Below are 17917 nucleotides of genomic sequence, written 5' to 3' on the forward strand. Positions count from 1 at the left end.
CACTTGTCTTGGCGTTATTTTGCTTGGAAAAATAATAATACTGCCACCTAGCTGCGGTGAGTGGGGCTCAAATCAAATGTTATTTGTCACATGCGCCGAATACAAGATTAGACCTTACAGTGAAATGCTTAACCAACAATGCAGTTTTAAGAAAAACAAGTGTTAAGTTAAAAATAAAAACATAATTAAAGAGCAGCAGTAAAATTGCAGCAGCGAGGCTATGTACAGCGTCAATCAATGTGCAGGGGCACCGGTTAGTCAAGGTAAATGAGGTAATATCTACATGTAGGTAGAGTTAAAGTGACAATTTATAGATAATAAAGAGAGAGTAGCAGCAGTGTAAACGTGGGGGAGAGGGGGACAATGCAAATAGTCTGGGTAGCCAGCTGTTCAGGAGTCTTATGGCTTGGGGGTAGAAGCTGTTAAGAAGCCTTTTGGACCTAGACTTGGTGCTCCGGTACCGCTTGCCGTGCGGTAGCAGAGAGAACAAGGGTGGCTGGAGTCTTTTTGACAATATTTAGGACCCTCCTCTGACACCGCCTGGTATAGAGGTCCTGGATGGCAGGAAGCTTGGCCCCAGTGATGTACTGGGCCATACGCACTACCCTCTGTAGTGCCTTGCAGTCGGAGGCCGAGCAGATGCCATACCAGACGGTGATGCAACCAGTCGGGATGCTCTCGATGGTACAGCTGTATAACTTTGAGGATCTGAGGACCCATGTCAAACCTTTTCAGTCTCCTGAAGGGGAATAGGCTTTGTGACTGGTTGGTGTGTTTGGACCATGCTGTTTGTTGGTGATATGGACACCAAGGAACTTGAAGCTCTCAACCTGCTCCTCTACAGCCCCGTAGATGAGAATGGGGACGTGCTCCAACATCCAACATGCACCAGCGGCTCCAGGAGAGTAAAAATCCAGTGCATAGGTTAATTTGCTTGCACACATATCCAGATGATACTGAGTACCATTTTGTGTAATGATGGTGTCGGTGTGATCAATGCGTCAGTCGGGATGGTTTGTGCTGCAAAGTGAGGTTTTCTGAAAGCTTCAGGGCTTTCACCCGGAAAACGGTTAATTACAGGGAGCTCCATTATCTTTTCACAATGTACATTAGTGATATCTGCTGGTCAGCAATAAATAGTGATTATCAGATTGACGTTTTTTTTATCAAAACTCCGTGGCGCAGCTTTGAGTCGTTGCTTTATTTAGGATGCTTAAGACAGAAGCTTATATTATACAAAATAAAACAACTTATTTGAACAACAACGCAGAAAATGTGGTTTCACACAAAAATATGTATAAATAGTGTGCCTTCAAAGGGATTGGATGTTGCCTCACACATACCTACTTATTTAAAAAGTTTATTTTTAAATTATTCATAAATATTATCCTGAAAACCACTATATGAAGAAGTGTGATAAAAAGGCATACATTCAAATTGTACCTTTTTGTAACGACCACCCAGAAACGTCGTTGCATCTTTTTTGACGCTGTATTCATGTAAAGAATCTGCGGTAAGACACCGAGGTAAAGTTGGTTTTATATTCACACATTACACATTCGACGGACATTCAACAGACATTCAACAGACATTCGCCAAAAGTCATTTTAAAATTGTAAAAATCAATAACTTAATTGATCGATTGTCACAGAAACGTAAAAACAGATGTTTTTTTCCTATAAATGTCTAGCATACTTTTACAACCTTTGTTTTGAGTAAAAATTCCAGTCTTGATTTGTTGGAATACATAAAACGTTTCAAATGCTATTTAAAGCGGTATAAATCAGTAACTAATTCAGTTGGTCACAGAAACATCAAACTAGGTGTGATTTATTTTATAAATGTCTAGCATACTTTTACAACTTTTGTTTTGAGTAAACATTCCAGTCTTGATTTGACAGAGGACATGTAGTCTGTCTTGAGGGTGTGTGGTCAAATATCTAACGAGTCTGTTTTACCCTATTAGAAGGGGCCGGGCATAAAATTCTGCATCTTCAGCCATATTACATGACATTACAGGAATAAACTACGTAATGAAGGCGTCAGGCCTGACTAACAAAGAAGACAGGTGGATGGATCAAGAGAACCAAGACGATCAACATGGACATTCCACAGTGGCGATAAGGAAAACTAAGAGTGACCCATAACACACACTACCGTTCAAAAGTTTGGGGTCACTTAGAAATATCCTTGTTTTTGAAAGAAAAGCACATTTTTTTGTCCATTAAAATAACAATAAATTGATCAGAAATACAGTGTAGACATTGTAAATGTTGTAAATTACTATTGCAGCTGGAAACGGCAGATTTTTAAAATGTAATATCTACATAGGCTACTGAGGCCCATTATCAGCAACCATCACTCCTGTGTTCCAATGGCACTTTGTGTTAGCTAATCCAAGTTTATCATTTTAAAAGGCTAATTGATCATTAGAAAACCGTGTTGCAGTTATGTTAGCAATGTGATAATAAATGTGTATTTTGTGATTGTGACCCAGAGACTCTTGACCATTTATTTTGGGACTACTCTTTTATCAGAAGATTTTTGTGTGAGTTAGAAGATTTTATTTTAAAAGAAACAACTATTAATGCTAATTTGAAAGACTCTGATATTATGTTTTATTTTGAACCAAATGATATGGACCCTGATTTAACTTCCATTGTTCATTTGTTTATCTTTCATGGAAGATTATTTGTCCATAAAATTAAGTGGGCAAAGAACAAACCCCCTTTCACATGATTTAAGATAGAAGTTAAATATTATTTTTAAATTATCAGTAAATGTAAAAACAAAAAAGCAATATGCACCATAAAAGTATTTAACAACTTGAAAATGAATCTTGATATGTCATACTGTTAGGTTTATGTACTCTTGTTTGTACATTTCTGTTATTTTGTATTTGTTGTGTTCATAATACAATAAAAAATACAAAAAGACAGTAGATTTATAGTTGAACATATTTATTAAGATTTTACCCTATTATGGAGAGATGTACTGCTGGGATTATATACCTACGATATAAATAATTGTAAACAATTTAATGTAATCAATTTCATTATTCTTTTTGCCAAATGTCATATTCACAAGAGTACATTTACAATTAAATTAGACCTAGCTTTACAGCAGCCGACTGGAGCAAAGTATACGGGAGTTGTCGAGTAGGTGGCGGTAATGCAACATATTGGATGCCAACCGCTGTTAAACCTCATCGAATAAGAAGCAGACAACCGGGACCTGCCAAACTTTGCTTATGTTACCGCCGCCGTTCGCAAGTTGAGCTGGTGAGTTCAACCAGATGGTAGCCACAGTTTTATAAGATCTCTGGTGCAGCTAGCGCCAAACCGGAGCTAACTAGCAAGTTATCGACTACTAGCCCGGTGGTTTGCCCATACATACTGCTTTCCGGTGTCATCAGCAATGCAATCGATTTAGTTTGGCCACTGGATTTTCTGGTGACATCGCTGCTACAATGTTTAATCATTCAATTATTTTGTAAAATCTGCATGCTCATGTTCACACACATGTAAACCTATGCCTGTGCCAACATAAACATTGGAGTATGCTTACTGATAAGACTGGTCAGACAGATTGTTCAACTCAGTAGTCTGTCACATGCTCGCTGCAACCTGGTCTCAGAGCATTTCATACTATTCTGTATTTTAAACCTGAACGATGATATGATATGTTATGAATTACAAATTGTTTTATTTGTTACGATTTTGCAAAATGAACAATATGTTATGGATCTGCAAAATGTATGTTATGTTACAAATTGTGGCTAATGTTAGTTATCTCGCTAACGTTAGCTAGACTAAAGGTTAAGTTTAGGAGTTAGGGGAAGGGTTATCTAAAATGGTTAGGGTTAGAGAAAGGTTTAGCTAACATGCTAAGTAGTTGCAAAGTAGCTAAAAAGTAGTAAATACTTAAAATTGCTAAAATACTAAAGTTGTCCGTGATAAGATTTGAACTCGCAACCTTTGAGTTGTTAGACGTAAGCGTCATACACCTACCCCAACAAACCACCCAATGTTTGCCTTAACCATCTGTTTTATGTAAACCATACCAGAGATATTAGAGAAAGGAGGAGATGGGAATCCCATTGGGCAATGAATGGAGGAACGTATAACGCCCCACCCAGCAGACTAGACCAATCGCATTCACGTTGTCTTGCTGCATCACGCAGTTGCTAAACTGATCGTCACGCAATCCCTTCTCAAAGTCAGGTTATGATTAGAGAGACACTGCGATTTTCCACGGAAGTACGTAATTTCACAATTCCAAAACTATACAATACTACAGATAGCAAGTTCATTATCTCACATATTGGAAAAGATTTGTAATATTGTACTAATTGTTGACAAAATTAATGCTAGTGTTGGATTTTTGAGCTAGTGCCCAATTGACTCTTGTTCACTGCTTGAAGGAGAACACTCCTTAGTCCCAGAATCACCCAGAATGCACCGCGCTGCCTATTGACATAGCATGGGCAACGTACACAATGGGCGTTAATACGATTCCAATGGAGTTTCCCCATCTCCTCAAATGTATCTCTGACGATACCAAACGTATCATAACATACTAATGGAGCTTCTCGGATTTACATACAGAATAATACAAAATGCTCTGAGACCAGGTTTCATGCTCAGCTAGCAGCAAATTATATCAGTAATTTGATTATATTGTCAACTACTCCCATCTTTCTCTCTCTCCCCCTCTTCCCTCCCTTCTAACTGTCCAACCTTCAGCACAGCACAGCACAGCGTGGTACATTGCTCCCGTTTGAAGATGGTGCCCCTGCAGTAGTTTTTGTGGGGGAGAGTGAACCTGCACCATAGCTTGCCCTGTCCAGATCCTATGCCGGACAGACCGGTCTGTGAGCCTGGTCCTCTTTTTCTATGTCTTCTCCATCGGCATTACTTTTTTTTAACAAGTGGCTAATGAAGTTGAGTCTGAGGCTGGCTAATGAAGGTGAGTCTGAGGCTGGCTAATGAAGGTGAGTCTGAGGCTGGCTAATGAAGGTGAGTCTGAGGCTAGCTCACACTCCTCAAGAGACATAGCATGCTATTTTAGGGCAGGTAGCCTGTTGGATCAGTAACTGAAAGCCAACACCTACTTTGGCCGCCAATGACTGGAACAAATTGCAAAAATCGCTGAAGTTGGAGACTTCTATCTCCCTCACGAACTTTAAGCATCAGCTATCTGAGCAGCTTACTGATCGCTGCAGCTGTACACAGCCCATCTGAAAATATCCCATCCAACTACCTACCTCATCCCCATATTGTTTTTATTTACTTTTCTGCTCTTTTGCACACCAGTATTTCTACTTGCACATCATCTGCACATCTATCACTCCAGTGTTAATTTGCTAAATTGTAATTAATTCGCTACTATGGCCTATTTATTGCCTTACCTCCCTACTCCATTTGCACACACTGTATATAGATTTTTCTATTGTGTTATTGACTGTACTTTTGTTTATCCCATGTGTAACTCTGTGTTGTTTTTTGTCACTTTGCTTTATCTTGGCCAGGTCGCAGTTATAAATGAGAACTTGTTCTCAACTGGCCTACCTGGTTAAATAAAGGTGTTCTCAACTGGCCTACCTGGTTAAATAAAGGTGTTCTCAACTAGCCTACCTGGTTAAATAAAGGTGTTCTCAACTGGCCTACCTGGTTAAATAAAGGTGTTCTCAACTAGCCTACCTGGTTAAATAAAGGTGTTCTCAACTGGCCTACCTGGTTAAATAAAGGTGTTCTCAACTAGCCTACCTGGTTAAATAAAGATAAAAGATAAAAAATAAGTAAAAAAGTTTGATTGTGGAGGCCAGGTCATCTGATGCAGCCCTCCATCACTCTCCTTCTTGGTCAAATAGCCCTTACACAGCCTGGAGGTGTGATTTGGGTCATTGTCCATGGAAAAAACAAATGATAGTCTCACTAAGCGCAAACCAGATGGGATGGCGTATCGCTGCCATGCTGGTGAAGTGTGCCTTGAATTCTAAATAAATCACAGACGGTGTCACCAGCAAAGCACCCCCACACCATCACACCTCCTCCTCCATGCTTCCTCTGAACAGTTGATGTTGAGATGTCTGTTACTTGTACTCTGTGAAGCAGTTATTTGGGATGCAACCTGAGGTGCAGTTAACTCTAATGAACTTATCCTCTGCAGCAGAGGTAACTCTGGGTCTTCCTGTTCTGTGGCGGTCCTCATGAGAGCCAGTTTCATCATAGCGCTTGATGGTTTTTGTGACTGCACTAAAATTAAAATAAAGTTATTGAAATTTTCCAGATTGACTGAGCTTCATGTCTTAAAGTAATGATGGACTGTTGTTTCTCTTTGCTTATTTGAGCTGTTCTTGCCATAATATGGACCTGGGTCTTTTACCAAATAGGGCTATCTTCTGTATACCACCCCTACCTTGTCACAACACAACTGATTGGCTCAAGAAGGAAATAAATACTTCAAATTAACTTTTTAACAAGGCACACCTTTTAATTTAAATGTATTCCAGTTGGTTGAGAGAATGCCAAGAGTGTGCAAAGCTGTCATCAAGGCAAAGTGGGGCTACTTTGAAGAATTTCACATATAAAATACATTTAGATTTGTTTAACACTTTTTTGGTTACTACAGTACACGATTCCCCATGTGTTATTTCATAGTTTTGATGTCTTCACTATCATTCAGTTAAAGAACAACTTCGTATTCACAATGACGTCCAAAGAACAGTGTGTTAACTAACTTGTTCAGGGGCGGAACGACAAAGTTTTACCTAGCAACCTTTCGGTTACTGGTCCAATGCTGTAATACTCTAACCACTAGGCTACCTGCTGCCCTAATATATTTATTCAATTGCATACATACACACATGCTTACTTAATCGTATACATACACAAATGTATCTATATTTGTTTAATTGCATACATACATACACACGTACAGTTGAAGTCGGAAGTTTACATACACTAAGGTTGGAGTCATTAAAACTCGTTTTTCAACCACTCCACAAATTTCTTGTCAACAAACTATAGTTTTGGCACGTCGGTTAGGACATCTACTTTGTGCATGACACAAGTAATTTTTTCAAAAATTGTTTACAGAGATGATTTCACTTATAATTCACTGAATCATAATTCCAGTGTGTCAGAAGTTTACATACACTAAGTTGACTGTGCCTTTAAACAGCTTGGAAAATGCCAGAAAATGATGTCATGGCTTTAGAAGCTTCTGATAGGCTAATTGACATCATTAGAGTCAATTGGAGGTGTACCTGTGGATGTATTTTAGTGCCTACCTTTGAACTCTGTTCCTCTTTGCTTGGCATCATGGGAAAATCTAAATAAATCAGCCAAGACCTCAGAAAATAATTGTAGACCTCCACAAGTCTGGTTGATCCTTGGGAGCAATTTCCAAACACCTGAAGGTACCACGTCCATCTGCACAATCAATAGTACGCAAGTATAAACACCATGGGACCACGCAGCCGTCATACCGCTCAGGAAGGAGACGCACTCTGTCTCCTAGAGATGACCGTACTTTGGTGTGAAAAGTGCAAATCAATCCCAGAACAACAGCAAAGGACCTTGTGAAGATGCTGGAGGAAACGGGTACAAAATTATCTATATCCACAGTAAAACAAGTCCTAAATCGACATAACCTGAAAGGCCGTTCAGCAAGGAAGAAGCCACTGCTCCAAAACCGCCATAAAAATGCCAGACTACAGTTTGCAACTGCATATGAGGACAAAGATCGTACTTTATGGAGAAATGTCCTCTGGTCTGATGAAACCAAAATAGAACTGTTTGGCCATAATGACCATTGTTATGTTTGGAGGAAAAGGGGGAGGCTTGCAAGCCAAAGAACACATGTTGTGGGGGTGGCAGCATCATGTTGTGGGGGTGCTTTCCTGCAGGAGAGACTGGTGCAATTCACAAAATAGATGGCATCATGAGGTAGGAAAATGATGTGGATATATTGAAGCAACATCTCAAGACATCAGTCAGGAAGTTAAAGCTTGGTCGCAAATGGGTCTTCCAAATGGACAATGACCCCAAGCATACTTCCAAAGTTGTGGCAAAATGACTTAAGGACAACAAAGTCAAGGTATTGGAGTGGCCATCATACACAATTTAAAGGCAATGCTACCAAATACTAATTGAAGTTTATTATTTTAAAAGGCTAAATGATCATTAGAAAACCCTTTTGCAATTATGTTAGCACAGCTGAAAACTGTTGTGCTGATTTAAAAAAGCAATAAAACTGGCCTTTGTGAAAAAATGCCCCTTGATGTTGCTGAATTTTGAAGGAAATAAGTACAATGATCTGTACTTATGTTAAAAATAGAACAGGTATTGAAGGCTAATAATGAGTCACCCCACCACCAGTCAGTATTGTTCTCATGCAGCTCCTAGGTGTACAGTCGGAATGGTCTACACATGGCCATTCTCATTAAATGCTTTACCCCTCCCCCCCCCCCCCCACCCCACCCCCTCCAATGTTAATCTTTGCGACTCCCTTTTCAATGTTAAGAGCTATATGATTAAGTGAATGGATTATATATATATATTATTAGAGTGCCTTAGACCACTGCGCCACCCGTGAGGCAACACTCCCTTTTCAATGTTAAGAGCTATATGATTTCGGATGACTGCGTTGCCTGGTTCACCAATTACTTTGCAGACAGAGTTCAGTGTGTCAAATCGGAGGGCATGCTGTCCGGTCCTCTGGCAGTCTCTATGGGGGTGCCACAGGGTTCAATTCTCGGGCCGACTCTTTTCTCTGTATATATCAATGATGTTTCTCATGCTGCGGGCGATTCCCTGATCCACCTCTACGCAGACGACACCATTCTATATACTTCCGGCCCGTCCTTGGACACTGTGCTATCTAACCTCCAAACGAGCTTCAATGCCATACAGCACTCCTTCCGTGGCCTCCAACTGCTCTTAAACGCTAGTAAAACCAAATGCATGCTTTTCAACCGTTCGCTGCCTGCACCCGCACGCCTGACCAGCATCACCACCCTGGATGGTTCCGACCTTGAATATGTGGACATCTATAAGTACCTAGGTGTCTGGCTAGACTCTAAACTCTCCTTCCAGACCCATATCAAACATCTCCAATCGAAAATCAAATCAAGAGTCGGCTTTCTATTCCGCAACAAAGCCTCCTTCACTCACGCCGCCAAACTTACCCTAGTAAAACTGACTATCCTACCGATCCTCGACTTCGGCGATGTCATCTACAAAATTGCTTCCAACACTCTACTCAGCAAACTGGATGCAGTTTATCACAGTGCCATCCGTTTTGTCACTAAAGCACCTTATACCACCCACCACTGCGACTTGTATGCTCTAGTCGGCTGGCCCTCGCTACATATTCGTCGCCAGACCCACTGGCTCCAGGTCATCTACAAGTCCATGCTAGGTAAAGCTCCGCCTTATCTCAGTTCACTGGTTACGATGGCAACACCCATCCGTAGCACGCGCTCCAGCAGGTGTATCTCACTGATCATCCCTAAAGCCAACACCTCATTTGGCCGCCTTTCGTTCCAGTTCTCTGCTGCCTGTGATTGGAACGAATTGCAAAAATCGCTGAAGTTGGAGACTTTTATCTCCCTCACCAACTTCAAACATCTGCTATCTGAGCAGCTAACCGATCGCTGCAGCTGTACATAGTCTATTGGTAAATAGCCCACCCATTTTCACCTACCTCATCCCCATACTGTTTTTATTTATTTATTTTTCTGCTCTTTTGCACACCAATATCTCTATCTCTACCTTTACATAACCATCTGATCATTTATCACTCCAGTGTTAATCTGCATAATTGTAATTATTTGCCTACCTTCTCATGCCTTTTGCACACAATGTATATATAGACTCCCCTTTTTTCTACTGTGTTATTGACTTGTTAATTGTTTACTCCATGTGTAACTCTGTGTTGTCTGTTCACACTGCTATGCCTTATCTTGGCCAGGTCGCAGTTGCAAATGAGAACTTGTTCTCAACTAGCCTACCTGGTTAAATAAAGGTGAAATAAAAAAAAATAAAAAATAAAATTAAGTGAATGGATTATATATATATTATAAGAGTGCCTTAGACCACTGTGAGGCAACACTCCCTTTTCAATGTTAAGAGCTATATGATTAAGTGAATGGATTATATTTTTAATCTGTAGGAGGAAGTTCAATTTCCTTTGTGTATTTAAAGGGACGGTTTGGGATTTTTCAATAATAATTTAGCAAAGGTAGTTTTGCCAGTCCCATTACCTTTATGTTCCATTACTTTTATGTAAACGATGAAAGGCAACTGCATCTATATGAGTTTGTTTCTACGCACTTTGTGAAATGTCTGCATGTGGACAAAAGCAAGGCTTCTGTCCTGACCCCCCCCCCCCAAGTCCCCCTGTTTCTCCAGAACCCATGATAATGTTGATGGCATATTCAATGAACTGATGAAAACTAACCAAGCGCTCCAGGACAAATTGTCTGGAAATAAAGGAACTTAAAATCAAGAAATTCAACCAAGACAAAAAAAGACAAGGCCGAGGATAAAGTCTACTTCTGGAGAAACCCTGATAAAAGAGGTCCTCCTCTCCATGACAGACGCAGGAGGGAGGCTGGTTACTTCTATCCACTTTGTCTGATCAACGCTCTGCAACCAGCGCCTCATCCGCTTCCTGTACCAGTTTTTTATCCAACGAGAGACTGGGCCGACGGAAGGGCGGAGGTGGCCGCGGGTACACGCACCGACGAGATGTCACACCCGACGGTGTAATGACTATCAGAGGCAGAGGGGACCTTTCACACGGTCCCAGAACCCACCGGACTGAGTGGTATTAATTTATCAAGCAAGATATTGAGCCCTGCCCATGTCTCCTTGCTTAATAAAGGGTTATCCGATACGTCAGTCCTTACCCGCCCTGCTGATAAGGGTGGGTCGGTTGTACAATCCGATACGAAAGTCCTTACGGGTGGGTCGGTTGTACAATCCGATACGTCAGTCCTTATTCGTCCTGCTGATAAGGGTGGGTCGGTCCTTACCCACCCTGCTGATAAGGGTGGGTCGGTCCTTACCCACCCTGCTGATAAGGGTGGGTCGGTTGTACAATCCGATACGTCAGTCCTTACCCGCCCTGCTGATAAGGGTGGGTCGGTTGTACAATCCGATACGTCAGTCCTTACCCGCCCTGCTGATAAGGGTGGGTCGGTTGTACAATCCGATACGTCAGTCCTTACCCACCCTGCTGATAAGGGTGGGTCGGTTGTACTCATGGATAGGACAGTCCTTATTCGTCCTGCTGATAAGGGTGGGTCGGTTGTACTCATGGATACGTCAGTCCTTATTCGTCCTGCTGATAAGGGTGGGTCGGTTGTACTCATGGATAGGACAGTCCTTATTCGTCCTGCTGATAAGGGTGGGTCGGTTGTACTCATGGATAGGACAGTCCTTATTCGTCCTGCTGATAAGGGTGGGTCGGTTGTACTCATGGATACGTCAGTCCTTACCCGCCCTGCTGATAAGGGTGGGTCGGTTGTACTCATGGATAGGACAGTCCTTATTCGTCCTGCTGATAAGGGTGGGTCGGTTGTACTCATGGATAGGACAGTCCTTATTCGTCCTGCTGATAAGGGTGGGTCGGTTGTACTCATGGATACGTCAGTCCTTACCCGCCCTGCTGATAAGGGTGGGTCGGTTGTACTCATGGATAGGACAGTTTATGTACATGAGTGTCATAGACAGCTGCTTGACAACAATTTCAGAACATGATCTTTACTGCCCTAGATGGGTATTTAAATTCTGGTCAGATAACCAAAAAAAGAACTAGACTTTTTGGTTATTTAACACCCTAAAATTGCCACTTTTTATACTTTGCCGAAATTACACAAGAATGTTACAAAGCCTCCAGGGCGCCCTATTGTAGTGGGCATTGATGCAGTAACTGCCTCTCTCTCAACTTTTGTTGACTTTTGTATTAGACCACTCGCAGAACAGCTCCCCTCCTTTGTAAAGAACACCAGCAGTATGACCTCAGAACAGCTCCCCTCCTTTGTAAAGAACACCAGCAGTATGACCTCAGAACAGCTCCCCTCCTTTGTAAAGAACACCAGCAGTATGATCGCAGAACAGCTCCCCTCCTTTGTAAAGAACACCAGCAGTATGACCTCAGAACAGCTCCCCTCCTTTGTAAAGAACACCAGCAGTATGACCTCAGAACAGCTCCCCTCCTTTGTAAAGAACACCAGCAGTATGATCTCAGAACAGCTCCCCTCCTTTGTAAAGAACACCAGCAGTATGATCTCAGAACAGCTCCCCTCCTTTGTAAAGAACACCAGCAGTATGATCGCAGAACAGCTCCCCTCCTTTGTAAAGAACACGAGCAGTATGGTCTCAGAACAGCTCCCCTCCTTTGTAAAGAACACCAGCAGTATGACCTCAGAACAGCTCCCCTCCTTTGTAAAGGACACCAGCAGTATGGTCTCAGAACAGCTCCCCTCCTTTGTAAAGGACACCAGCAGTATGATCTCTGAACAGCTCCCCTCCTTTGTAAAGAACACCAGCAGTATGATCTCAGAACAGCTCCCCTCCTTTGTAAAGAACACCAGCAGTATGATCTCAGAACAGCTCCCCTCCTTTGTAAAGAACACCAGCAGTATGATCGCAGAACAGCTCCCCTCCTTTGTAAAGAACACCAGTAGTATGATCTCTGAACAGCTCCCCTCCTTTGTAAAGGACACCAGCAGTATGGTCTCAGAACAGCTCCCCTCCTTTGTAAAGAACACCACTAATATGATCTCTATCATTGAATCTCTTGATCCTTCTTCTCCCTGATAACACTTTGTTAGTTACTTTTGATGTTGAGTCGTTATACACAAATATTCCACACGAGGTCGGTATTGAAGCTATGGAACATTTTATTCTGCAACGTGACCCTAATGAACCACCTTCCAGTGCCTGCATTATAACATTGGCTGAAATAGTACTCACACACAACTACTTCATGTTTCTAAATGATTTCTTTATTCAGACGAAAGGTACTGCTATGGGATCCCCCATGGCTCCTAACTATGCTAATTTGTATATGGTTACATGGAGAAACAGTCTATTTGCAATCCTCTCAAAAATGTTTTCTTGCCTCACATCATTGTTTGGAAACGGTATATTGATGATATTTTTGTTCTATGGAGGGGTGATGCAAAACAGCTCCAGGCGTTCCATGCTTTTCTTAACTCCTGTTCTGAGCATCTGAGATTTACTATGCAATCTGACACACGTCAAATCAGTTTCCTTGATCTTCTGATCTTGTGTGAAGATAATGTTCTATACACTGATCTTTACAGGAAGCCTACTGATCCTAACAGTTTGTTGAGGGCTGAGAGCTGTCACCTGCTTCCCTTGAAAAACAGTTTGCCCTACAGCCAATTCTGTCAAATCAAAAGAATGTAAAAAAACAATCAGATTTCGACAGAAATATGGCCGAGACGCAAAGAAAATTCAATTAGAGGAGGTACAAAAATGGTCAGATTAATACTGCCATTGAAAAAATTCAAAACAAAAAAAAAGAAGCATTCTTGCGTTCTAACTACCCCGCTATTCAAAGTGCTCTGAACAAATTAAGGGAATCGTTCACAAACATTGGCACATTCTAAGATCCGATGATAGTCTCGGTAATGTGTTTTCGGACCTTCCCTTGGTCGTATTCTCGCGGGGCAGAAACCTCAGAGATCATTTGGTAAGCGCTGATTTACCAACCCAAAATATCCCTGCACAATGTGTATTTGCGCCCCTACTGGACGGAAACTACAAGTGTAATGGCTGTGCTCAATGCAGTGGCACTTATAAATGTAGATCCTTCAAACTCCCCCAAACAGGGAAATCGATCCCAATCAAAGGTGTTATGTGCTCCACGAAGGCAGTTATTTATCTTATAACTTGTCCTTGTGGTGTAAATGATGTGGGTAAAACAAAGCGTGAATTAAAAGTACGTATCTAAGAGCATCGTAGCCCCATTAGGTGTAAAAACTTGACCTACCCAGTTGCGGCCCACTTTTTGGAAGGAAACCACTCGATTTCGTCTCTACGTTATATTGGCATCGAACATGTCACCCTCCCTAGGAGAGGGGGTGACCTCAACAATTTATTGTTAAAACGAGAGGCTGCTTGGATCTGTAATTTAAAGACCCTTGCGCCCTTCGGTCTCAACGTAGACTTTGATCTGAAGCCATTCTTGTGATTATTGTGATTTTGCTATTCATTGTAAATGTTTGTAGGCTTATGTAGCCAAATTGTATCTATGATCGTACGCTATCAATTTATGTTTTTTGTATGCTATTTTAATATATGAGAATTAACCAATGCTATCAGGCCACACCAGGCCATGATTACAGACACCTGTGTGTATTTTAACACTATATAAACGAGTCACCCCACAGTGTTTGCCATTATACCCTGATGAAGACAGCTTGTCTGTCGAAACGTTGGAGATAAATATTTTTGCATCTGAGCTCCTAGTGTGCGGCTCTTCTTTATTTTATAAAGTGTTCCGCTAGCCAGCACCTCGCCTAAATAGGTGTGTGTTTCTTTCGCCTCTACATTCTCCAGAACCCCCCCCCCCCCACCACCACCTCTCCCCAAGTCCCCCTGTTTCTCCAGAACCCATACCCGATCGGCTTATGTTCTGACCCCCCCCCCCCACCCCCACCTCTCCCCAAGTCTCCCTGTTTCTCCAGAACCCATACCTGATCGTGGTGGTCTTTCTGATAACCAGCGGTCTGTTCATGTTCACCTTCAAGTCGACACAGTTTAACATGAAGGGCTTCATCATGGTACTGCTGGCATCGTTCATCGGCGGGATCCGGTGGACCCTCACGCAGGTCCTGATACAGAAAGCAGAACTGGGTCAGTTACCACCTAATCTCGAGATTCCAAACCTAGGGAGACCAGGGTATGTCGGGAACATTGTTAATGTGGGAGGCAACCAGTCTGCCTATGGAAGCTAGTTACAGAACGTCATTGTGTTGTTGTTGTTGTTGTTGTTGGGAAGAATTTGTATTTTACCCGCATATCGGATAAAAAAAAAAACGACTATTCCATAAGTAAGCTGTATGTGGTACCATACACTGTACAATGAAGCAAATTGTTGTTAATCTGTTCCTGGTGTAGTCGGTATATGAGGTATGTTGTAATTGCTCTGCCGACGGTTCCGAGGTACAGTATTTCAACTAGCTAGCCTTTACATACAGTAATTCTGTATTCTTTTTCTAATGACTTCCAGGTAAAGTTCCCTCGTTGAGACTGCTGCCCACCGAAAACAGCCCAGACCTGGAACTACCTTCTTCAGAAGGAAGACGAGGGGGAGGAGACTGCTGCCCATCGAAAACAGCCCAGACCTGGAACTACCGTTATTACGTCAGAAGGAAGACGAGGGGGAGGAGACTGCTGCCCATCGAAAACAGCCCAGACCTGGAACTACCATTATTACGTCAGAAGGAAGACGAGGGGGAGGAGACTGCTGCCCATCGAAAACAGCCCAGACCTGGAACTACCTTCTTCAGAAGGAAGACGAGGGGGAGGAGACTGCTGCCCACCGAAAACAGCCCAGACCTGGAACTACCGTTATTACGTCAGAAGGAAGACGAGGGGGAGGAGACTGCTGCCCACCGAAAACAGCCCAGACCTGGAACTACCTTCTTCAGAAGGAAGACGAGGGGGAGGAGACTGCTGCCCATCGAAAACAGCCCAGACCTGGAACTACCATTATTACGTCAGAAGGAAGACGAGGGGGAGGAGACTGCTGCCCATCGAAAACAGCCCAGACCTGGAACTACCTTCTTCAGAAGGAAGACGAGGGGGAGGAGACTGCTGCCCACCGAAAACAGCCCAGACCTGGAACTACCTTCTTCAGAAGGAAGACGAGGGGGAGGAGACTGCTGCCCATCGAAAACAGCCCAGACCTGGAACTACCATTATTACGTCAGAAGGAAGACGAGGGGAGGAGACTGCTGCCCATCGAAAACAGCCCAGACCTGGAACTACCATTATTACGTCAGAAGGAAGACGAGGGGGAGGAGACTGCTGCCCATCGAAAACAGCCCAGACCTGGAACTACCATTATTACGTCAGAAGGAAGACGAGGGGGAGGAGACTGCTGCCCATCGAAAACAGCCCAGACCTGGAACCACCGTTATTACGTCAGAAGGAAGACGAGGGGGAGGAGACTGCTGCCCACCGAAAACAGCCCAGACCTGGAACTACCATTATTACGTCAGAAGGAAGACGAGGGGGAGGAGACTGCTGCCCATCGAAAACAGCCCAGACCTGGAACTACCGTTATTACGTCAGAAGGAAGACGAGGGGGAGGAGACTGCTGCCCACCGAAAACAGCCCAGACCTGGAACTACCGTTATTACGTCAGAAGGAAGACGAGGGGGAGCAGACAGCTTCTGAGGACAATGACGAAGAGCAGGAGATTCTACTCTGTCTCAAACAAAATGGTGGACTGACTGTCATGTTCCAGGGAGGCCAGAGGAACAGAAGGGAAGGATTCTTACGCTCTTCTACAGCCAACATTCTCTTCAGGTTTTGTTCAAAACCTATCGTAGAGTTTAACCAGCGGTAAAACGGACAAACACCCTAAACTGTATCAAATGCATATACCGTTGCTGTCAGTGACGTGAAACAGGAGTTTTAACCTTATAGTACGTGAAGTGACCAAACTTCAGGTAACCTTAATAATGATGGAAATGTTTACTAGGAATTAAGGATTACTGATGTTCAATAAAAAAAAAATTTAAATGCACATTTTTGATTTATTTAAATTACTGAGTTAAAACAAATTGGTTGTAATTTGCACTGTAGGAAAGGGTGTGACTTGAGATTGAATAAACTGTGTTTTTGTTGCTGCTACAATGTTCTGGATGATCTTACTTTAAATTAAGTTTTAAAAAATGTGCACAATTATTCAGACCATTATAAATCATTTGTTCACAAGTCTTTCACATAGCGGCACTCGGCGTGTGCTAAGTGGTGCTCCCACCGGCTGGCCGACCATGTAATCACATTTAACATCTCTTTCTCATGAGGTGCACTGCTAGGTGCCAGACCTTTACCTACTTTTGTTTGATTTTCTCATTTGGAATCTAATTTCATGTGGAGATACCTCGCTCTCATAAACCTGATTTAGTTGGCGTAACTTATAAGACCTGTGGAGAGACGTCCCTCTGAAAACCTGATTTAGTTTAACTTATAAAACTTGTGGTCATGTGAGCACTTCCTCAATTCCCCCAGGTGGACGGAGACACGACCAGTCACACTGAGTTTGGATATGTGGTGACACTGACAACGGGCAGACTGGGACGAGAAATCGGCCCGGGCATTTCTAACTCAAAGGCCCATTATTTTCCTCGAGGCCCCCACACCTGCTTGTTTTCTCTCAAGGCTCCCATTATTAGCTAAATAATGAGCATTCTGTGCAAAACCCTCTATTTAGACAGACCCACTGAGCCAAAGATGGACCAACCCATCTGTTATTTCCCTGAACTACCCTATGGCCAGTCTGCCTCTGACTGACCACATGGATATGTGGTAACACTGACATCAGTATTGGGTTTGTAACTAGAGAACATGAATAAGAATGTTTTTAGCTCTAAAAAATAAATAATACACTTATTATTTGACTATTCACTTCAGCCTTTCCCACTTTACTGCTGCCATTGGTGGTTTGGGTTTTGGTCCAGTAAATGTTTATCTACTTTGACTGGGCAATGGAAGAAAGTGCAGCTCTAGTTTCTACACAATTCATATTTTGTGGAAGAAATATTATTCAAGCTTATTCAGAAAACAAAACGTATTTACATTTACTTTCCTGGCTTTCATTATACTGATCTGACAGACATTGTTTCCCAGGGAACTTTACG

General features: G+C 42.5%; 1 protein-coding gene across 1 annotated transcript; it reads left to right on the forward strand.

Annotated features, from left to right (window-relative positions):
- The first annotated feature begins 14706 nt into the window (after positions 1 to 14706).
- Positions 14707 to 16892, forward strand: LOC118939574. The gene is made up of 2 exons (XM_036947649.1): positions 14707 to 14900; positions 15277 to 16892. The coding sequence occupies exons 1-2, from the start codon at positions 14780 to 14782 to the stop codon at positions 16446 to 16448; spliced, it is 1293 nt and encodes a 430-aa protein (XP_036803544.1). The 5' UTR covers positions 14707 to 14779; the 3' UTR covers positions 16449 to 16892.
- The last annotated feature ends 1025 nt before the right edge of the window (positions 16893 to 17917 follow it).

Source organism: Oncorhynchus mykiss, chromosome 16 (genome assembly GCF_013265735.2).
Source record: "Oncorhynchus mykiss isolate Arlee chromosome 16, USDA_OmykA_1.1, whole genome shotgun sequence".
In the NCBI taxonomy this organism is placed as follows: domain Eukaryota; kingdom Metazoa; phylum Chordata; class Actinopteri; order Salmoniformes; family Salmonidae; genus Oncorhynchus; species Oncorhynchus mykiss.

Coding starts and splice junctions, on each gene's coding strand:
- LOC118939574 (XM_036947649.1), top strand. CDS start 14,780: ATGTTCACCTTCAAGTCGACACAGTTTAACATGAAGGGCTTCATCATG. Junction 14,901..15,276: donor GATACAGAAAGCAGAACTGG/GTCAGTTACCAC, acceptor AATGACTTCCAG/GTAAAGTTCCCTCGTTGAGA.